The following is a 23,563-nucleotide window of genomic DNA, read 5'->3' on the forward strand; positions in this document are numbered from 1 at the left end:
GAGAGGGAAAGAGAGAGAAACAGGGCAGGGGTGAAACAGAGAGAATAAGATGAAACATGCAAGGAAATGGAGATTAAAAACAAGGAGCAGGATGACAAGAGGACTAGTCAGAAAAGACAGAATGAGAGAAATTCCACCACTGAAAACCCACACTAGAAGGACCAGCTACCACCTACTCCACAGGGACTCTTTGAGGCTTCTGGGTGAGTTTGATGAGATGGGCCCGATATGAGGCATTCTGGAAGGTGTCAGGCCAAGCCACTCACTCCAGGCCAGGCATCCTGGTCTCTGTGGTAAGGCCATGCTGTCAGGCTCACCCCTGCCTACACCCCAAGACAGACCCTTGACTGTTTAAGTCAGGTCTGGACCCCAATGGCCCACAGGGCCTGACCCACCCTCCAAAGTGCTGCAAGTACTTTCATAGCAGGGGATGTGGCACAGGGAAAAGGCTGGAGCTCCCTGGAAGCCCAGTGTTTCTATAGCTGCTGTCTCTGGGCACAGGCTCCAAGCAAACTGATTTCCCCCACTGTAGGGTGTGGGTGAGTATGAACCCCTGTATGTCCTCTGGATGGAGGCTTTGGGCCTGGGTAGGCTATGTAGAGAAAGACTCCCCAGGTCTCTTTTTCCTGGCTCTAGTGATGCTGTTGACCACCCCTGGGAAGGCCAGGGTAGGTTTGATCCCGGCCTCTTCCAGCATGGGGAGGATGCAGGCTGGTTATAAGGATGGCTAAGGGGAAAGGATGGCCACCCTCCTCCCCAAAAACGCTGCTCTTCTGAGACCACCCAAAAGGTGGTCATCTTGGATCCTGCAAAGGCATTTTCCATGCATCCTGATAACATAGGTTCTGTTTTTCTACTATGATTTTATGTGGTTGGAGTGTAAAAGACAGAGGAAGAAAAGGTGATGGGACATATGTATTTTTTTGTGTTATAAGGTCTGTGTTGCATATATCTGTGCAAATAAGTGAAGTGTATATATGCAATGCACATGTAAGTATGTTTGTGTGAGTCATATATGTATACTTCCATATATGGATGGGTATACAGATGGATGAATGTTGTGAGTATGTAGGTGTATGCTTATGGATCTGTGTGTATATACATATTGGTATCTGCATGTATATATAGAGTTATAGATGATCCTCTGTGTATGTGTATATGGGGGAGTGTGTGTAAGTTTGCATTTATGTATATATACTGAATGGCTGGATTTTACATAAATTTGAATTATTGTTATTTAAAATGTTACAAGAGTAAAATGTTAATAGTTTAACTTTATCTGAAAATTTTGAGGTAATGCAAATCTCCCAAAGTTAAAAATTATTTACTGTGTTTTTAAAAATATGTTTAAACGCAAAGCCTCCGGGACAATGATTGTTCATTTATGTCCTCTAAGAACACAGTTCCTTTCCTAACACACAGAGACAAGCACACACATACCACCACCACCATTCAACATTTGTTTTCACGGGAAATTTAGGGTTGCAAAGGAAGCAAAAACGGTAACTGCCTGTCTGCATGTTTGTGTGTACATATAACCTCAAGGAGGCATCTGTGGTGGTTTGTTTTACCCATGTAGATGTGGGGATGTGCATAATATGGGCATGGGGTTAGTGTGAGCTGTCTCTGGGGGCAGTTCTCTTTGGATGTATTTGATAATGAGCTATGCTAACAAGCTGAGTGGTGGTGGGGTTTCCCACTGGGCACAGCAGACTGGAGAATGAAGAAGTTACTTTACTTCTGGATGTATTTTGTAGAGAAGTAGACTTTTGAAGGGAGTGTAGGGGGAGAAGTATGGACCAAGCGTTCTAAAGAGTTTGGTGACATCCTTATGCCAGGGGTGGAGGGGAAGAATTGCCTAGAATGCCTGCCTAGGGCACTAGTCTGAGGCTAGCTGGGGAGAAGCCAGGGCTGATCAGTGATGCCCAGCCTCAGAGATGCCCAGCCTTTCTCCTTCCTCTTGGCCTTCACTCCAGCTTCTTTGCCTCCAATGCCACCTCATCCTCACAAGGCTCTCACCTGTGAGCACTGCGGGCTGTTATCATTGATGTCCAGGACGAAGATCTCTACAAGGACCGAAGCTTGGAACTTGCCATCGGAAGCAGTGATTCTGAGCAAGTACTTGGCCATGTGCTCACGGTCCAGGGTCTTCCTTGAGAAAATCCTCCACTTATCTCCAGCTTGGCTGATGCCAAACTGGCCCAAGGGATCTCCCTCTAAAAAGATAGAACAGAGCTTCCAGAAGTCAAGGAATAGGAATGAACCAGGTTTGTGCCATAGGTGGCTGCCCACAGGACACTTTTTTTAGGATTGCTAGGAAAGACAGAAATCTCCTGCCTTAACTAGGGACCCACCGTTCTATATTGAGTCAGTTATTTGGTGTTTTGAAGGTTCTTCTGACTTCAAAGGCCTCCTATTAAATGGAATTATCACTGTGAGAAACTCCACTCTAAAATATATAGCTGAGGAGCAGGTTTCTTATTTTTTTGTTCTTTGGAAAGCACTGGGGGAAGTTAAAAGGAAGCACATTTCAATTTTATACAAGAACCTTCTGATATCTAGTATCTGTTCAACAGTGGAGGAGTGGGAAGTAATTGACAACACTAAGCTCTCTGAGGTTTTAATTTGCAAATGAGGACACAGACTAAGTGGAGGTTCCCATGAATCACTAGGTTTGCTTCTGAGTCATCTTTCCTTGACACCAATCACTGATAGAGGAGATGGATTTATGAGATTCCAAGATTCCAGAGTTCCAAGACTCAACTATTCCAGGAATTGATGATCTATTGATATTTATTCTATTACTCAAAGATGTTAAGACTTTGTGTTTTTTAGAGTCTGGTTTTATTAGATGATAAAAGTCTATCTCCCTAAGTTTCCATATTTCAAATGACTCTGATCCAGGATCTGTTTCCATAGGAGTCTATGATTCTTGGTTGGAACTTCAGGTTCATTAACTTCCTGTTAGAGAGCTGTGATAGCAGAAGGAGCCATGTCTATGGGGATGGGATGACATGGCACCCGGGAGAGGGAGAAAGGGACATTGAGAAGTAAAGAAACTCTTTTTTGGCCACTGGCTAGCTGGTTCAGCCACTGGACAGGGGTTGGGGTGATTTAGGTTTGCAATAGGTATCCACTGGGGAAAATAGCTCATAGGGTGTGGTTTTAATCCCAGATCTGACTCAAGCTTGGAGGGTGACCTTGGTTGAGTTTCTGCCCCTATCTGCGCTTTGGTTTTCCTGTGTTTGAAATGAGGGGATTGAGCTGGAATCATATCTATAGAAGTGTTTTCACTCTAACACTTAAATCTTGTGATTGACTTAAGGAGTGTTTCTAGTATCCACAGCTTGCTCTAGGCAGAATACGCTCCACAAGGACAGTCAAATGACAGAGTTTTCAGGGATCACACCATTATTGATGTCTTCTTCATCCTCTAGAAGCTAACTGAGAGCATTTATAGTATCTCCCTTCTATTCTGTCTACTCCATCTAAAGAAATAAGAAATCCTCTCTACGAAACACTTTCCAATTTATAGGAGGCTCTCAAGAGCCTTTTCAAGTTAGATCTTAGCAGCATCATCGTAAGGTGAATGAGAACAGGCATGCAAAGTCTATAGATGAAGCAGCTGAGGTCCTGGGAGGTTAATCGATTTACCCAAGGTCACATTGCTAATAGGTGGCAGAACCAGAACTTAAACCCATGTCTTAGGGCACCTCTTACTATACTTTTTTCAATGTACCCCAGTGCTTCCATTCCAAGACAGTTATCCTTACCTGTGATATAGCAGGTGACCTGTCTGTTCTGCTCAGAGATATCAGCATCCAAGGTTTGAAGAGTGACCACAAGTTCACCAGGTTCACTATTCTCAACCACAGATCCTCTGTAGTCTTCAGAAGCAAATCGGGGAGCATTGTCATTCTCATCTGTAATGGAGACTTCAACCAGAACAGAAGAAGACAGCTGGATGGTCCTTCCATGGTCATAGGCCACCACATAAAAGTGGTAGGTCTGGTGGGTCTCACAGTCAAGTTCCTGGAGTGTGGTGATCCAGCCAGTCTCACTGTCAATGGCAAAGAGCTCATGGATATTGCTACCAGGGTCCACTGGTAGCCTGTAGCTCACCTGGCCATCATTGCCAGTGTCCTGGTCATTGGCAGTCACCTGAATGACTGAGGTCCCCACTGGCATATTCTCAGTGAGAACAGCCTTATAGGGATCAGCCTCAAATATAGGCCTATTGTCATTGACATCCTTCACTTGGATATTGACAGAGACCAAGGAAACCAAGTGAGTGTCATTATGGGGACAATGTGCCATTAAATCAATCTGGTACCATTTGGTGGACTCATAGTCCATGGCCTTTCTCACCTTTAGAACTCCTGTGTTTCGGTCCAAGGAGAAGACACCATCCTTGTTGCTCTCTGGTGTGGTGCCCTGTACTAGACTATAGATGACTGGATCTTGAGCAGCCACAGCTTTAACAGAACCAATTTCAGACCCTTCTGGAAGATCTTCAGATGCAGAAAAAGTATACAGAGGTTCAGAAAATTTGGGCAAGGACACTTCATTAGGAACTACCTGAAGCCGTAACAGCACCAGGGAGTTCCAGTGAGGAGGGCCCCCATCTTGGGCTTTGATTTTTAAGTCAAAGGCCCGATTTTCCAATCCCACCAAGCTCTCCTTCACCTTGACAACACCAGTAGTTGGGTTGACTTCAATGACCTCTTCATCCAAGTCTTCCATTGAGTCCACTGAGTAGGTGACATCTGCATTCTGACCCTCATCTGCATCATAGGCCAACACCTGGATAACTGGGGAATCTTTACTGACATTGGATTGAATGGACACTGTGTACTCAGATGCTTTAAATTGTGGAGGGTTGTCATTTTCATCTGTCAGGATGATCTTCACAGTGCAGAAGGCCACTCTTCCTCCTCCATCCTGAGCCATGACTTTAATAGCAATAACTCTTTCTGTTGAATTTTCCCGATCCAGTTTCTGCAGAGTGGTGATCTGGCCATTGGGGTTTATGGAGAACTTCTCACCTGCTAGTTTATTGATGATGGTATAATCTACAGTGCCATAGGGACCACTGTCTTTGTCTATGGCTAGCAACTCAATGACCTTCGTTCCCACCTTTGCATTCTCTGCTAATTCTGCCTCGTAAACATGCTGCTGGAACTCTGGGCTATACTTGTTGGCATTTGTAGTGTTGATATACACTGGCACAGTTGCTTGGAAGACCCCATCAGAAGCACCTATCCTCAAATTGTAAGAAGAGTCCAGGTGCTTTTTGCAAAGGTTGAACATAGAAATTATTCCTGATGAGCTGTTAATGGAGAAGTGCCTGTCCTGATTGCCAGAAAGAATCAGGTACTCCAGATGGGAGGTGTCCCTGCTGTCGGGGTCAAGAGCTTGGACTTTAAGAACCAGGTGTCCACAGGTTGCCAGCTCACTGACATTGGCTTCATACTGAGGTTGCCTGAACTCTGGGGGGTTATCATTGATGTCAGATACATTAACAACCACAAGGGTTTCACCAGTGAGTGGGGGGTCTCCTCTATCCATGGCCCTGACCTTCACATGAAAGTGTTGTTGAGTTTCATAATCCAGCTCTTGAACTGTGGACATCTCCCCTGTGCTCCCATTGATCTGGAAGAATTTGGAAATATCTGAACCATCCTCTACGATCTGATAGGAAACATCACGGTTCTGCCCTGAATCCTGATCAGAAGCCAACAGTTGGATCACAGGGGTCTGAGCAGGCAAGCCTTCTGAGATTGAAGTAGTGTAGACCAATTGAGAGAAAGTGGGAGGATTATCATTGATGTCCTCCACCAGGACTTCCACTGTGGCTTCAGAAAATGACCCCAGAGCTGTGTCTGTGGCTCTGACTGTGAACACATGTTTGGTCTTAGACTCATAGTCCAAAGGGCCTGTTACTGTTAGAACACCAGTCTTAAAGTCAGTGGTGAACAGCATCAAGGGCTCTTCCTCCACAATGTTGTAAATGAGTCGGAGTCCCTCTGGACTTCGGGCCTGGGTGTGGAGAATTGGCGTATAGAGTGTGATATTTTCAGGCACTCTTACTTTGTAGTAAGGACTCTGAAATAGTGGGTTGGATTTATTTCTCACGGTGACAAGTACTTCTCCCTCAGTCTGGAGGGATGGGGTTCCTCCATCCTGAGCAATGACTTTGAGGTGATACTTATTTAAAGCTTGATAATCAAAGGGTTTCTTCAGTGATATGTCCCCAAGATAGGGGTCAATTCGAAAATATGCATAATCTTCTGCAAATGCATATGTGACCGCACCGTTTACCCCCAAGTCCTGGTCAGTGGCAGATACCTGAAAGAGGACATCCCCGGGCTCTGTGCCATCTTGGATAATCGTATAGTAGGGCAGATGCTTAAATCGAGGGGGATTGTCATTGACATCCTCAACAGAGACTCTGACCAGAGCCTGAGCCACCCGCTGAGGGGTCCGATTGTCCCTCAATTCCACTGCCACCTCATAAGTGTCCTGCTCTTCTCTGTCAAACACCACACCTCTTGTCTGCAACACACCTGCTGACTTGACCATATGAAACATGTCTGTGCCATTCAACAGGAAGTAGGAAAGAGTGTCATTCAAATGATTGCCCTGGGCACCAAGAATCACCAGTGCCTTTCTATCCTGTAAATTCTCCTTCACTCTTGCCCTATAGACAATCTGATCAAACTGTAAGCTTGTGTTAAGGGCTTGTGTCAAAAAAATTTTTACGATTGCAGTATCTTGATACAGGCCATCAGAAGCTCTGATGGTGAGCTCCCGAGAGACCCCCAGGAAAGCAGGATTCAACACAGATATACGACCTGTGATTGGATGGATGGCAACAGCTTCATCAACATTGCCAGTTTTGATGCTATAATTGACTTCTGAGTCATCATCGCTGGCCCGCACGACGAGGAGCTCCATACCCCGATGAATGGGCTTCACTACGGCTACTTCATATACATGGTCTGAGAACCTGGGAGGAGAGTCATTTACATCTCTGATATTGATGATGACCTGGACAGGCCTGGAGGCAAACAAGATAGGGTTTCCTTGGTCATGGACATAGACACTGAATTGGAAAGAGGGCATGCTCTCATAATCCATCTCTGATATGATGATTAGAGTTCCCATGCTGGGATCAATCTTGAAAAGCTTCAAAGCCTCTGGCTCCAAAATTTCATAGACCAACAAGGAATTAGCTCCTTCGTCACTGTCAGAGGCACGAATCACAAGGGGGTTGTTGGTTTCATCCATGATCATGCTGTACAGTGGAGCTGCTTCACTAACTTGGCCCACAAAATTGGACTTTAAGAACATGGGAGCATTGTCATTTTCATCAATGATGTAAACAAGAGCCATGACATCAGTAAATGCACCTGCCATATTGCTGCCTCGGATTTTCAACTGGTAAGATGAAATTTTCTCATGGTCCAGTTTCTTCTGGGTGGAAATGAGGCCAGAATATGAGTTCATGGAGAATACACCATCCTTGTTTCCCTCTCTTAACTCATAGGTAACTTCTGAGGAGCTTATAGCTGATACAAGGAGGATTGGGGAGCCAACAGGGATTGATTCAGGGATCTCTACAAAGTACTCAGCTTTGGAGAAGATGGGGGCACTGCTATCTGAGGGGTAGACATTAATGATCACTGTAGCCAGGTCATGCCACTGTGGGGAGCCTTGATCTTCTGCCTTGACTGTCAGACTATACCGGGCATGATTTGCCTGATCAAGTTTCTGGGCCAGAGTGATGATGCCTAGCAGGGCATTGATGTTGAAGAAACCCTCGCTGTTCCCTGAAACAAAAGACAAGACAAACTGAAATTTACCACATGTTCAAGAGATACTTTCCAGATCAGTAAAGAGGCTATCACACAAAACTTGTACAGGACAAAATCTACATCCCTTGTTACCCTGAATTTAGTTATGATATAGTATATATGGAAGATACTGTTTTATAAAATACCCTACATCATGCACATGGTACGTACTCCATAAATGGCAGTTTCAGTGATCACTCAGTTTTGGGGTCACAACTTAAGCTGCAAACCAAAGCTGCAGAAGGTCTTGAAAGCAAAGAAAGGAAACATATGCTTTGTAGGAAAAGCACACTCCTCTCTGTATTTCAGCGGTCAGACTTTAAAACACTACTCTCTCTGTTCCCTGGGTAGTCTATGGTGGAAAGATCTGTCCGTGTCAGGCTTGGGGGTTGAATGGGACGAGGTAAATGGGGAGGGAATGGATAGAACACCCAGACCTTGAGGCTCCTGATCAAATGCCCTTTCTACCACACCTGGATTTCCTAAACTTTAGGCATTCTCACATTGTCTTTACAAGTTTTTTCAATACCCAGCTTCTACCTTTACTATTTTGTACAATTATTGAATGGATATTTTCCTTTAAATTGACTCATTTTCTTAAATTTAAAATATTTTAACAGGCAACTTTTGTATTGCTACTTTAAAAAAGAAAATCATTATTGCTTGCCGTAAATCAGAGGTTACCATAGCTACAAGTCAGTAGGAAAAAATATATTATTAAAATCTAGGTAAAATCTATTGCTTGCTAAAGGATGTAAGCCTGAGACCTATCCTCTTTCTGTGGTAAAAACAAAGAGTAGCAAGTATTAGGGAAGAATTAAAGAGATTCTATTATCCAGGAAAGCTTCGTCCTTGACTAATCAGGAAGCCCAAATGAGAATCAAGGGGGAGTACTTTCTCCACATCTGATCGCCTATTTTTTGTAGGCCTTTTAAAATTTAGTATTTATTTTGATACATGCGTAATAACATTTCAAATTTAAGTTTTAAAGAAAGTTATGGTTATACAACATTATATGATTCACAAAAAATAATGTTGAAAATTCATTGTATTTCCCTAAAAAATAGTGTCTCGAAATTTATTACAGTTTTTTAAGCCTGACCTTATTTAGACAGCAACAGTTCGTTCGTTCCTTCCTTCCTTCCTCCCTCCCTCCCTCTCTCTTTCTTTTTATGGTAAGAACAGATAATATATCTACCTCTTAACAAATGTTTAAGGATATAGCACAGTATTGTTAACTATAAGCACAATGTCATACAGCAGGTCTCTAGAATTTCATCTTTCATAACTGACACTCCCCCCAGTTTTATTGAGATATAATTGACATATAATGTTGTGTTGGTTTAAGGTGTACAACATAATGATTTCATATTGCAAAGTGATTGCCAAAGTAAGTTAGCTAACATCCATCATCTTACATAGGCACATTTTTTTTTCTTGTGATGAGATGATTACCTATTTAATGCCATGACTCAGTAACATCTGAATAATTCTGCTCACCACCAGGGGTACAGGTCTTCCACCCAGGGAAGTATTGCTCTTTACCATTCTTATGCTGTTTATGACTGGTGCGTATTTTATTATTTCAATGGGTAACAAATAGCCAGGCTTCATCATAAAACATTCCATCTCATTCCCCCCCCACTCATGGAAGCCATTCTCCAGCTGACTAGTGAGGTGATCTCCCAATTTGCCCATGTGATACAAACCCTAAGTTCTGTTAAAGAACACAGTTTCAATAGGTAGACTGCAGTTTAAAAGTAGTTCTATTAAAAGTAGCCAAGTAGACTACCCAAGCATAATTATAATTTATGTTATACTGCTGAGAGAAAAAATCGGGGCACAAAATTATATATTCACTTCAATCTTACTATGGCAAAAATATGCACCAAAAAGATAAGAGGGAAATACACAAAATTATTTTGTCTGTGCTGAAAACTGTGGCCGAGTGCTATTTTCTTCTTTATATATTCCTGCTTCTCTCATGTTTTAAAAAATGAGCATGTGTTACTTCTATAATCAGAAGAATATTTGAAAACTAATCTTAACTTATCTGGAAAATAAAATTAGTACCTCCATCAGTGGGGTTGTCAATGAGATAAAAGATGTGAATATGCTTCATAAATCACAAAAAGTAAGAAATTAATGGGTTAATTTGTATTATTGTTCTTCAGTGATGCATAGATTTCTGCTGCATGGCAAGGTATAACAACTTCTGTTTCTTAAAAAAAATACAAAAGCTCTGATTTCTGGAAAGTATATAAGCAATAAATGAACATTATGCTCTGTGAGAGCAGAAAGCAAGTCATATTCACTTTGTCTCTCCACAACATCTAGCTCTAAGGAATATTAACTTTATTAAAGATAATAATTATTAACTGTCATTAATTATGAATTATCAAACATTAAAAGTATCATTAATAATTAGTTGGTACTAGATATTGCCCTTTTTGTTTCTTTAAATATGTATAATTAACACTTATCAATGAAAACAATAAACCCTTGGCATTCATACAATATTTTACAGTTTACAACATATATTAACATACATTTTCTCTTTTAATCTTTACAAAGACTTTCTGGCACAGGGAATATTGCTCCCATTTTTGAGAGGGGAAAACCATAAAACATATGAAATCATGATACGGCCTTAATGAAAATGTTACCCCTAAATGTAATTCCTACAGCTGTGCCATACATCGTATAAGGTATCTATAGGTCCCTTCTATTGTAAAGACACAAAGATACTACATTTGAAAATGTTATGTGGACTTCATAAGCATCCTTTACAAATACGGTTGTTGGTATATATAATATGTATATAAATTCTTCCATAACTTAAGTAGGCCCTTAGTTACTATTCTTACCATCTTTGGAAGTGCATTAAGTTAGGTTATTATAATCCCAGAAAACACTCTAGAAATGGTATTTGCCAAAGCTTAGAGAACCTGGCATTTGATTAACTTGCAAATTCATGCCTCTGGTGCTTTTTCTTATTGTCAGAGACTCTTCCCTCTTGCTCCGGACTCATGGCCAAGCCTCTCACCTTTGAGGAGGGAGTAGTGGACCTCAGCATTGGCTCCCCGGTCACCATCCATGGCTCGGACCTGGAGCAGCTCTGTGCCAGGGGCTGTGGTGTCAGGAACACTTGCCTCATAGTGGAGCTGGGTAAAGTGGGGTGGGTGGAGGTTTCCATCCTCCACGTAAATGGACACCCACACAAAGTTCCTCTTGATGGGCATCTCCTGGTCTCGGACCTATGGGCCCAAGGGGATAATGCCATGAGCAGCAAATGGAATGGGAGGAGGCAGGGTTAAATTAAGGCCAATGAAATAGAATACCAGTGAAAAATATACCTAATTGTAATTCTCTGTATCCGTTTAAATTTTGCACTCATTTATGCTCTCTTTTTTAAAAAAAAAATTATAAATTAGTGATTATTAGGCTTAGCTATTGTCATGGATAATCCCACTTTAGAAGAAAGGTAGAAATAAGCACAGAAACAGTATTTTCCAAATTAGGTCTCAGAGACTATTAGTTCTTCAAGATGTTAACATGTTACACAGCAGGAAAAATTCTATGGTGAACTAAATTTAGGGGGCACTGAATTAAATGAAGTTAAAGTTTTCTTTGCTGCAGGACTTTGCAGAGCCTTTAATGTGTATTTATGTGGCCAGAGGTTGATAAACTAGCACATAAAACCCTGCACCTTGAATCAGGGAGACTGGCTTTGATTCTGGTTCCATCATTAAGAACTGTTGGTGAACAAGTCTCTGTCCCTCTGTGGGCCTCAGGTGTAAGATGAGAGAAGTGGGTTGGGTCAGGGCTGGGACACAGTGAGACACATGAGGCACGCAGGGCGTAGACTGAAGGAGGCTACCTCTCGGGGTCACAAAAGTGTGGCACAGAACCCTGAAAGTGAGTCCTTCTTCAATGTTGTGCCCCACACACCTCACTTCCTCACCCCAGTGCTTGCGCTAGGGGGAGATAGTCTCTGGTCTCCTTCCCAGCTCTGATACCATGTCAGTCCACATTGTGGTCATGCAGTCATGGAGCAGGGAGAGAACTACTGGGGGTATTTGGAGTGAGCCCAGAGAAAGCTGGAGTTGCAGGAGCTTTCTTAGCAGCCGTCCCCTCTTCTTTACTCTCAGGCATCCCTTATGGATGGCACCCCTGGCCAGCTGTGAAATGTCACATCTCATGTCATGGGTCATCATGAGCATCAGTACACCTGGCTCGTCAGGGGAAAGGGAACCTTCAGCATGCCTCTGTGCATGTCCACCCCCCCACATCCACATGCAAGTGCATCTTTCCCTGATTTCTCAGTTTACTCACCATAACTGTCAGCGTGTGCTGGGAGGGGCCCAAGCCCAGATCCAACTTCCCCACAGTTACCAGGACACCGCTGCTTGGATCCAGCTGGAAGAGACTGGCACTGCCAGGGTCTTGGCTACCATGTATGGTGTAGATGAGGCCCTTGCCCTTGTCTGGGTCTGTGGCGTGGACTCGAAGGAGCTCCACCCCAGGCAGTGTATCCTGGGGAACTCTGACTTCATAATGAGCCTCCAGAAACTGGGGCCGATGGTGGTTAACATTAGCAATCATGAAGATGTAGACCTAGGGAGGAGAATGAGAGAGAAGGTAGACTGTAAGCTCTAGGGGGTCAGCGACCTTGTCTGTCTAGTTCTTTACCATATCGTCTGTGCCTAGCACTGTGCTTGGCACACAGCCATCACTCAATAAATATTTGTTGAATGAATGGTAAGATTTCAAAATCACAAGGCTTTGAAATAACATTCAGTCTGTGGTTTTCAAAAGCAATTCTGGTTCAAAGGGCCTTTTCTTCAAGTGAAATTTTTTGTGAAATTCCAACATCTGAAACAGATAAAACTCTGGCTGAAAACATGGTAGAAATCCAGGGCCCTACTTACCATCGTTCCTCATACCCATGGTAGCTCCTATGGAACTCTATCTTTAACTGAAAACTGCTCATTTAGACAAAGCCCTTCATTACACAGAGATCCACAGTGGAAACAAGAATTGTCCCAAGAGCACAGAAGTGGAAAGTGTATCAGGTAAGACTGGAAGGCAAAACCTTGATTCCAAATTCAGTGCCCTCTGAAGTACACCACATCCGCTGAAAGCCTTCGGTAGCTTCATCCCAACCGAGGAGGCCTCCCATCCCCTCTCAGTTCAGCGGTCCCTGGGGAGGCCTCTAACCTGAGTGGCAATGGTGTGGGACCCATCAGTCACCTCCACGGTCAAGTTATAGCTCGACCTCCTCCTTGTGTCAAGAGGCTTGGCGATGATAATGCTGCCTGTGGTCTTCTCAATATCAAAGTCCATGTCTTTGTCACCACCTGGAGTGGGAGCAGGGGGAAAGCACACGCACCCTCAGTGATGGAGGCAGTAGTAGTACCCCAGGGTTCGGCTGGCTAATTTAGAGGAGGTGGTAGTATAGATCCTGTCAAGTTTTGTCAATTTTTTAAAGATCTAAGTGATGACACAGAAAAAGGTAAACTTATAAGGACTGAAGAGTGCCAGAGGAAGTTCAGTTTTTGCCATAGAATGTGTTCTGCTGTCAGGACTGAAGCAGACAGGAGTAATGGAGCTCTACCTCATGGCTTATAGGAGTGTTTGCAGAGTCTAAAGGTGCCTATATGCAGGAAAGAATGAATCTAACTTTGTTCAACAATACTGATTTCATAAAGTATAAGAATCTAAAATATAGCATTAACATGCAGCTATTTAAATGTGTATTAAATAGAGATCTGTTTAGTGGCATGGAAATATGTTCACATTATATTATATTTTAAGAGGTTATAAAACAATACTTTAATATAACCCTAAGTGTGTGTGTGTGTGTGTGTGTGTTTATGTGTAAAGGCAAGTGACTAAACAGAAAGACATCAATATTCTAGCAGTGGATTATCTTCTGACTGGTGGGAGTTTTGGTGATTTCAATTTTCTTCTCACACTCAGTGGTGTTTCCTAAATGATCTACCAAGTACACGTGTTAATTTTGTACAAAAGAAAAAAGCCAAACAAGAACAGTGAATCAGAATTGAAAGCAGATCCAGGAGGTCAAAAAGCTTGGGACAGGTGTACATCCAATCTCTGAACCAGGCTGAGAATCTCTATAATAGGACTCCATGGTTCATGTGGTACTGAAACTCTCAGAGATTCTTAACCTGGAACACCTGGTGCGTTTCAGAGAATCTATAAATCCTTATATTTGTATGCAAATATGTGTGTGTGCATGTGTGTGTACATGCACATCTTTCTGGGAAGAGGGCCTGAACATTCGTTAGATTCCCAATGATTGATCAGATTCCCAAAGGGGTCTGTGATTCTCCTCTCCCTAGATATTTTAACAAAATCTTGGTTTAGAGACAGAAGGGAATTTCAGAGAAGACCATGAGAGCTTGGACCCAAGTGTCTCCTATAAAGAGAATGGACACTTTCCCCCGATTGTGAGGCTGGAACCTGGGATTAGAACATTAAGCGTGGCCCCAGGATACAGCAGTCCTCAGGCTCCTGGTGAATGAAGTCAGCTCTGCATGGATCTCACATTGAGGCAGGAGAGGAAACACAAAACTCATGCTTTCTCCTGAGTCTTCCAGGCCCTTGGAGTAACTGAGTAGAGTCTAACTCTAGCTGGGGGAGCACCAGTGAGGCCATGGAGGTACTCCCTGAGATCATAACTGGTGTGGAAGGCAAATTTGGCAGAAGTGGTTCTTCTGCTCACCTGCTGCCCTGGAGAATAAGGAAGAGACAGTCACCACTCATAGCCAAAGGTGGGGCTCCTGGGGAGCATGACCTGAATGAGAGTGCTCAGAAGGACTATGCTGTGAGGGCCAGGGCTGGGCTATAAGGATGGGAGGGGCTGCCCATCTAGGGCTCTCACCGGAGATGTTGAACCAGAAGAGACCGGGTCTGCCCTCCACACTGATGACGCCCACCATGTGGTTCACGGGGTCCGTCTCCATGACTGTAAAGCTGTAGTGGGGCTCGTCAAAGGCCAGTGGTATGGAGGAGGACCGGGGCTGGGGGATCCACTCGATGTGTAGCCGGACACTGGCTGAAAGTGGTGGCTGCCCACTGTCTGTTGCTTTGATCTAAAAAGAAGCCAAACCTGAAGTTGAGTCTTTGTCTGTAGGGTTGGGGCCAAGAAATAAGAAGACCCGGGTGGTCAGCCAGCAGATACAGCACGCTGTGAGTGGTGGAGCTGGACTTTTAGCCACTCGTCCATTCATTTACCACACGGCTAAAGGCTCACTGTAAACAGGCACCATGCTAGTTGCTGCAGGCACAGTGGTGAACAAAACAAATAACCTGTCTTCCAGAACTTCATGCATAGTGAAAAAATAATCAGAGCCACCATTAACTGAAGCCTTACTGTGTGCCAGTTCCTGAGCTAGACTTATCATATATGGGCCCTTCTTAACAACCATAAACATAAACCAAATAGAATTTATGGAGCTCTCACTAGTATCTGGCCTGCTGTAAGAGCAGTATGTGCAATATCTAATTTAATTCTCATGACAGCCCTGAGAGAGGTACCATTATATCTCCCTTTTGCAGGATGAAATGCACTCAGCATGGTGAATTCAGCTGCCTGGGATCATCCGCCTGCCCAGCAATGAGGCTGGGGCTGGATTCAGGCTGTCAGACATGAGAGTCCATGTCTTAGCAACTTGTTATGTTGGTTTCCTACAAGGAAAATGTTCTTATCCCCATTTTACAGGTGACAAAACAAAGTCTCAAAGAGGTTCAGTGACTTGTCCAAAGTCACACAGGTATAAAATGGCAGAGCAAGGGTCGGGACCCAGGCTCACCTCCAAAGTCTATGCTACTCTCACCAAAATCCTTACCTCTAAGAAGAGAGATTTCCCAGGCAAAGAACCTTATTGCCTTCAAAGAGAAAGGCCCAGAATTCTGATGCTTTGGCTGATGTCAGGGCTCCCATTTCTCTCGGAGAAAGCCAGGGAGGGGAGTATCACCTCCACCATGCCTGATGGCTATTTCCCTTCTCCTGTACCCTCAAAGAAAATCCCTAAGCAGTTATGACACCACCCCACCCCACCCCGCAGCCTCCATCCCCTCCTCACCGTGAGGATGTTGTACTCTCCGGCTGTGAAGGTGCTGCTGGATGACACCATGCCTGTGACTGGGTCAATACTGAAGCTCCCCTCATCACTCTCCTCGATATTGTAGGTGACCCTGCCATTGAGACCCTCATCAGGGTCTGAAGCCACCAGCCTGTACACAGGCCCGGGGGTGGCCGGGCTCAGCCTCTCTGGAAGGCGGACATTGAAGAGCTTATGGGAGAACACAGGGGGGTTGTCATTGACATCTAAGATGCGTACCACCACCCTGGAGGTGGACTTTAAGGAGGGTTCCCCGTTGTCCAGCACAGTCACCTGGGGACAGAATAGAGTATGAATTGCCAAATGCAAAGCAATGAGTGTGCATTGTCACCCCCTGCAACCCTACCAGTACCCCTGCCTTCCACAGCCTGGAAATACTAGTCTGTTCTTTGGTATATGCTTGTGATTTTTATTATCATAACTTCACCTACTTGGAACCCAGCTCTCTGGTAAACTCGCCCACAGGAAAGCCAGCAAGAACAGAGAAGGAAACCAGAAAGAATTGGAAGAAAACAAAGCCACAGAGGCTCTAGAGAAAAGCTGGTACTCTTTACTCAGGGGGCCCATGGGCCATTTCTCGGAGACCATTTACTTTTTATTTGCTTGTAATTCTCATAAGCTTTGTTCTCCGGTTTCCTTAAGCTACTGGAGGTTAGAAAAAAACAAATGAGAAGATGTTTATGAAGGAGTGGATGGTACCTTTTGAGTCAGATATGTAGACCGATGCATGAAATGAAATCCAGAGGGAGAGAAAAGGCACTAAGACAATTTCAGAATCAGGGGCTATTACATGTAGTGGCAAATCATCCCATGTATCAATAGCCCCAAGGGCATCCTACAAGATAGGACATTTCCACTCTAAGTGGTTTTGAATTTTTAAAATATTTTGGTATTTAAAGAGAAGTACCTCTACTGAAATAGGGAGAATGCCTCAGTCCCTAGAAGGTCATGTAGTAGCTGCTTACTAGTAATACCTATTTCTGACAAAGGGAATGTGCAGACCTGGGAGCAGAGAAAGCCAATTTATTTCAGTTCTGCTGAAGAATGTGTGTCCCTCCCACTTGATGTCTTTAAGACTAGAAGAAATGCCTGTTCATCAGTTATGGATCTTTCCAGAGGGGGCATAACTAGATTCCTTCTGATTTACTCCCCTCTTATCTGATTTACTGACTCCTCTTGTCAGTCAGAAATGGGCACCGGGGATATTTACATGATTTTAGAAATATCCTAGAACCCACAGATCTAGAGAACAAAGGTTTGGGCTTTCATCTGGGCTCAGCTACTGACCTAGTGCTTGACCTGGGGTGACTCTCTCTCTGGCTGTAGGAATGGGCTGGAAACCAGACTCATAGCATGTGTGCACCACTCCCTCTTCCCGCACTCACCACAGCCTTTACTAATCAATCAGTGCTTCCTGCCTAGCCCAGACGTGGTTTCAGATTCCTTCCCTTCCCAGTGCTGGAGAGCCAGGGAAGTCCCTGAGAGTCTTCACCACCAACCACACACGGCAAGACTCAGCTTAAGAAACTCCTCCGCCCTGAGCCCAGCACCCTCCTCAGCCACAGTGCTTGAAGTCGAGTGTGGCCCCAAAGCCTGGCTTAGCTTTCACTTGGACTGCTTCAGGAGGTTTTTGAATCCCGTGAATGAGTTCACACCATTACTCACCTCCAGGATATGTTCATCCTTGTTCTCTCTGTCCAGCTGCCGGGCTGTGGATAGGAGACCTGGGGGAGAGGTGGAAGGAGGGAGACCTGAGCAAAGGGTTCCCAGGGCCACTTTCTTGGGAGTGAGTTTGCAGATACATCCAAATCATAGGGCAGAATTTTTCTGGTCTTTGAAGAACAAGGACATTTAGGGGGAATGGGACTCTGGAGAAGGAGAAAGGGAAATGAGGAAGTGAGGAAGCGGGAGAGTACAGCAGAGATCATAGGATCAGCAGAGGTTACACCTACGTCCCGCCTTCACCATTAGGAGGAATGCTGTGCACAGTGTACTAAGTGGGGGGAGGGGGAGGCAGCTTGTGTCCTCTGGGCTCCTCTCAGCTTGCCTGTAAATTGAGGAAGGTGGATTTGGTTATCTGTAGGTCTAGTTTTAATTTTCTGCAGCACTACAGCTATAAATTGAGGCCACCTGAGGCTGCAAAGGAGAGAAGGTGCCGGTTCTCTGCAGGCATCAGGGAAATCAAGATGGAGGTTATGCAAGAAGGGCATCTAAGCCCACATTCAAAGCGGTCAGGGCTGGGTAGGGAAGGTCTCTTAAATGAAAGCAGACAGATAGAGGTCAGTGGGTCATCTGAAACTTTCTGTAAGTTTTTAAAATCTTGTTTAGGCAATTAAATAATGGAGTAATGAAGTGTGGGGATGAGGGTTCAGTGAGGGGTGAGGGAGGGGGATTCGGTGTTGGGGTGGAGCCTCCAGTGCTGGAAATGGGAGCATGTGTGAGGAATGGCCTCTGTTAGTTAAGTGTTCTTGTCTTGGGCAGTAGAACCAAGTCACCAGTAGAACCAAGCTCCCTCTGTCCTCTGAGCACTCTCGGCCTGACTTTATCTTCCCTGACTGAGGGCACGGCATGGGGGGAAGCAGAGAAGGTCTCTGGAAAGCCCACAGCCAGAGGCCCTTCCAGTCAGAGAAGAAAGACACATTCTGCTGGGACAGTGTGAATATTGTCCCAGGTAACCCCACCTAGCTCATCCCCAAGATGAGGGACCTGACAAGGAAGGACCCAGGATCTAGGGAGCCCCCCAGAGGAGTGCAGGGACGAGAGGGCCTCACCTGGTAAACCTTCCCTCTGGCTCCGTGCTGGCTTTCCTCCCAGTACCTTCTCTCTCTCCATCCCCTCTTATCCTTTTCCCTCCTATCTCTCTCTGTCTCTCCCTCACCATCATCCTTCTCTCTTCCTTACTCTGCTCTTCCGCTCTCCCTTCCCCCTGTTTACCTCTCTGAATCTCACACATTCTTTCTCTGTCTCTCTGGTTTTTCTTCTCTCTCTCCTTTCTCTCACCACCACATCCCCTGACCTTCTAAAAGCCAGTGTCCCTGGAATTGCTGTCCATGGCTTCTGGGTCATTGCCTCTGTTGTCAGCCTGTTTCCCCTTTCTGAGGTCAGTGTCCGGATTCTCAGGAAGTGCTGTGTAGAACGGGGACGTGGCAGAGCCACCCCACAGTGCTGTGTGAGGGCCCACTGAGTGCCCTTCCTGGCATGAGGTGGGCCCTCATCATTTTTCTCTCCAAACAAATGTTTCCCGTTATCCATCTCAGGCCCATCTTTGACTTTTCCTCATCCAGTGATTTTCCAACCACTTTCAATTCCACTTCTAATGGATTCCAGATTCTTCTACGCCATTCACCCTGACCCACCACAGTTTAGGTCTTACCCCAACCACCTGCCCAGCTCCCTCTCCCTCAGGATCCTAACATCCAACACTCGTGGAGCTCCTGCTTGTCCAGATGTTCCTCCAAGCTCTTTCTCTCTCTCTTTCTCAACTCATCGAATCTTCACAACCACGCAGGAGGGGGCCATTATCATCTGCACTTCACTGGTGGGAAAACTCAGGCATAGAGCAACTGAGTAACTGTCTGGAGATCTCACAGTGAATAAGTGAGAGGAATGGGATCTGCCTGTAGACAACTGACCTACTTGCTGGCTCGTCCTCCCTGCTGGCTATTGCTCGCGTGGCTCTCCCTGCCCAGGTACCCTCGCAGGCTGCTGCCTGTCAGTCCTCCTCACCCTTTGGCTCAGCATGACCACCCCTGCTCCATGCAGCCCTTGCTACTCCATCACACTGAGCAGCTCCTTCTCTCCTCTGAGCACTCGTGGCACCGTGTCTACGTGTATTTTATAACGGGCTCCTTTGCACTGACTCGTTCATTTTTTTTATATACAAATCTTGATGCTCATGATGGATCGAATTCCTCCAGGCCTGAAACTGTGTTCGTTATCTTCACGTCTCAACATAGCGCATAGTTTAAATGCTTCATAAGAGCAGACACCTTTAAACATTTGCTGAATGAATGAATGAAGCTCAGGCTTCCCTAGAGATTGTAGATGCTGGTAGAGATCCATTCATTCATTTCCCTCTTATTTATTGAGGTGCTATTGGCGCCAGGTACTGAAGATATTATAGAAGGCAAAAATAGTCAAGGTTCCTTTTCTAGAAAGCCTTTGAAGGTTAGTGAAGGACAGGGACAGTTAATGAAATAATCATATGAATGAATACAATGTTCTATGTGATAAGTGTTTAAAAAAGAAAGGAGTGGATGGTGCTAGGAGATGTATTGTAGTATCAGGAAAAACTCCTCTCAAGAAAGAACAGCTGGGCTAGGATCCAAAAGAAGGGCAGGAGTTAGCCAGACAAAAGGAGAGGAGAAGAAACTTCTGGAATAAAGTACAGCGTGTGCAAAGGCCGTGTGCCAGGACAAGCATGGAAACAGGCCATGTGGCTGAAAGCAGAGATTGGCAGGGTGAGAAAGGCAAGATGAAGCCCAAAAGGTCAGCACAGGCCATGTCAGACACAAGTGTGTGAGACATGATAGGACCTGACTTTATCTTAAGGATATGGGGAAACCATCCAAGGTATCCAAGCAAGGAATGGGACAATATAATGGTGGTGATAAGAAAGGTGGGCTGGGGGCTCCACTGCTGACTTATTATTTTGTTTTTAAATATTCATGCTGGTTAAAATTTCTTCTCCTCAACTGCGGGAAGACTAAGAACATCTCTGCTCTCTGGGGCATTTTGCCAGACCCTGTGTCAGGGAACTCTTGACAGGGGCACATATTGCATGGTGCACTGGGTGTTATACGCAAGTAATGAATCATGGAACATTACATCAAAACTATGGATATACTGTATGGTGACTAACATAACATAATAAAAAATTATTGTAAAAAAAAAAAAGACAGTAAACAGAATAGGGATTTGGAAGTTGCTGAGAAGCCAGTGCCTTGGGTGAGAGATCTCTTCTTTCTTCTTTAAGGGGAAGGATAGGATGGGCCCAGGTAGAGAGCCAGCTTAAGCCTATTTTCCAGGGTGAAAGGGTCCTTCTGAGGTCAAAAGTTAACAGGAAAGGCTCCAAACAAATGTCCCTGTGCAAATAGACACTCATGTCCTCCACCCACAGTCTGTCCCAGGATTTCCAGTCTCATGCTCCTCTTCATTTCCTTTTGTCTTAAAGATGGGGGACTAATTTTCTCCCTTTCTACCTCCTCCAATCTCGCCAGGGTTCTGTCTTTCCAAGAGTCAATTGTTGGAGGGGAGCCTGGGGGCTCAGCTGGTAGAGTATCCGCTCTTGGTTTCAGCTCAGGTCATGATCTCGGATGGGATCGAGCCCTGAGTTGGGCTCTGCGCTCAGTGGAGAGTCCTCTTGAGATTCTCTCTCTTTCCCTCAGCCCCTCCCCGTGCTCACGTGTGCTCCCGCTCGTGCTCTCTCGCTCTCTCAAATAAATAAATAAATCTTAAAAAAAAAAAAAGGAGTGCATTGTTGGAGCCAGAGAATAGGATCTCGGGTTCGGAGGAGAAAGCATCAGCCTCCTCTACTATAGGATTGTTGTTCATCCTCTAGGAGGAAGATACGGCCTTGGAGACGTATCCACAGTAGTGGGAGCTAGCTCTCAGATTCCAATACCAACGGGAGCCAGGCCAATAGCATAGATTCAGGGAGCAGGCTGGGAATAGTACAACGGGGAGTGAAGCAACCGTGGGGACCAGAGGACATGCACCTGCTCTGCATAGAAAGCTGCTGTTGGCTCCAGGCAGTTGCAGCCCTGTACAAATGTGGGGTCAGTGTGGCCAGATCTCCTAGTTTTTTATGAACAACGAGAAATCTGGAGTGTTTTATGGAATTTTCTAATATTTAAATGCTGGCAACAACTTGAAAGGTCATTGTTTAAAACTTGTGCAAGCCAAATAAAGCACCTCTGTGGGCTATGTCTGGCTCACTGCTGCAAGCTTGTGGCCTCTGGATTCCTCTAGACCATCCAGTGTCCTTGCCCCAGATGGCCTTGGCCCAAGAATAGACATTTGTGGGATGGTTGACACCAGCGAAGTGACTCTCCATTGCCACCACTCTGTGGGCAGGCTTGAGATCAGTTTAGAATGAGGGTTAAGAGATTCAATCTGTGGCTGTGACTCAGGGGAGGGGTGGGTTTGGGAGCACTCAGAGGTCTGAAATAGTCCCAGCTTGACCACCAGGCAACCTGTCTACCTTCCCTAGGCCCTGAGGAAAGAAAGGCAACATAGAAAGAGACAAACTTTATAAAGCAGTAGTTCTCAAACTTAGCACACATAAGAATCCTCTGGATATTTTGTTATATAAAATATGGATTTCTGGGCCCCACCCTGTGTTCTGATTCAGTAGGTGTAAGGTGGGGCCTCAGAATTTGAATTTCTAACAAGTTCATAGGTGATGCTGATGATGATGCTGGTCTAGGACCAAACTTTGAAAAGCACCCAATTCACCCAGATTTCTGAGATCCTTACCTGTGAGAGGGTGAATAACAAAGAATCCCATGTTGTTCCCACTGGTGATGTTGAAGGTCAGCTTCCCTTTGGAGCTGGAGTCTGGGTCCCGGGCATCCAGCTGAAGCACAGAGGTGTGCAAGGGTGCATCCTCCCGGACGGAGGGGTAGAACACGGGTCTGGACATCTGGGGTGGGTTGTCATTGACATCCGTAACCTCAATGTAGACTTCAGTTACAGATGAGAGAGGTATGGAACCCCTGTCCACTGCCAGTACCGTCAGCCAGTAGCAGGACACAAATTCTCGGTCCAGGGGTGCCAGAGTCTGAATCATACCTAGGGACAGTTGATCACCAAACCCAAAATATTTTAGAGCCCACAATAGCTTTAGAAATCACCTTACTTAATAGTCCCCAAATGGTACTATGGAAATAGGAATTCCACAAGAAAAGGGGACTGTTCCTAAATTGTCGTGGGAGCTGCTGAGTCAAACTCGGGCCATTCATATCCTTTTGTAGAGCCTCTTGGAGCCTTTCTCTGCTAAAATAGGCCCATGGAAATTGTCCTTAAACCAGTTCCTTCAAGTTTCAGGTATTATAGGTACCAATTTAAGAGTTAGGGATTTGATGAATAAATTGCTGTCCCCCTTTCCAGCATCTTCATGATTTCAGAGTCTTCATGTGTTCACTCACTCCACAAATTGCCTACTACAGGCCAGCACTGTTCTAGAAGTCAAGGGTCCAATAGTGAGCAAAAGAGGCTTGCGCCCTTAGTTCTCATGGGTCACACTCAGCTGGAAGGACTTGTGTGGAGAGGACAGGGCACAGGCTCATAACCATAGCGTGTCAAAGCTGAAGGAACCTCGTTCCTTTTCAGGTGGGGAGATAGAGGCCCAGAGAGAGGATGTGATTTGATCAAGATCATGTAGCAAGTGGGCAGAAGAGCCGGGTCTATCACTGACTCTTTGTCTAATGGTCTTTCTACCATATCACCCTGCCCTTCACCCTGGAAATAAATTGCCCATCAGATTGTAAGCTCTTGAGGACAGTGACCTACCTTTATTCACCTGGGATCTCCCCCAAAGTGCTTATCTCCAGAACC

At 45.0% G+C, this 23,563-nt stretch overlaps 2 protein-coding genes across 3 annotated transcripts in view; one reads left to right on the forward strand and one right to left on the reverse strand.

Moving 5' to 3' along the window:
• Positions 1-23,563, forward strand: part of SLC36A1 (solute carrier family 36 member 1) — a 138,779-nt gene that overhangs the window by 87,881 nt on the left and 27,335 nt on the right. Inside the window, exon 11 of one of the 2 annotated variants that reach the window (XM_057312276.1) lies at positions 6,771-9,998. The exons of the other annotated variant lie outside the window; for it this stretch is intronic. Coding sequence (XP_057168259.1) covers positions 6,771-6,778 — 8 coding nt within the window. The 3' untranslated portion in view covers positions 6,779-9,998. Of the gene's footprint in view, positions 1-6,770; positions 9,999-23,563 lie in introns of those variants that run through there. 2 annotated transcript variants of the gene reach the window in all.
• FAT2 (FAT atypical cadherin 2) overlaps positions 1-23,563 on the reverse strand; it is a 78,370-nt gene that overhangs the window by 32,020 nt on the left and 22,787 nt on the right. Inside the window, exons 3-11 of the mRNA XM_026510824.4 lie at positions 22,484-22,798; positions 17,672-17,730; positions 15,968-16,279; positions 14,764-14,974; positions 13,077-13,216; positions 12,192-12,473; positions 10,903-11,113; positions 3,774-7,832; positions 2,020-2,216 (exon numbers count right to left, since the gene is read on the reverse strand). Coding sequence (XP_026366609.3) covers positions 2,020-2,216; positions 3,774-7,832; positions 10,903-11,113; positions 12,192-12,473; positions 13,077-13,216; positions 14,764-14,974; positions 15,968-16,279; positions 17,672-17,730; positions 22,484-22,798 — 5,786 coding nt within the window. The remainder of the gene's footprint in view (positions 1-2,019; positions 2,217-3,773; positions 7,833-10,902; positions 11,114-12,191; positions 12,474-13,076; positions 13,217-14,763; positions 14,975-15,967; positions 16,280-17,671; positions 17,731-22,483; positions 22,799-23,563) is intronic.

The sequence above is a fragment of the Ursus arctos genome, unplaced genomic scaffold (assembly GCF_023065955.2).
Source record: "Ursus arctos isolate Adak ecotype North America unplaced genomic scaffold, UrsArc2.0 scaffold_15, whole genome shotgun sequence".
NCBI classification, from domain to species: domain Eukaryota; kingdom Metazoa; phylum Chordata; class Mammalia; order Carnivora; family Ursidae; genus Ursus; species Ursus arctos.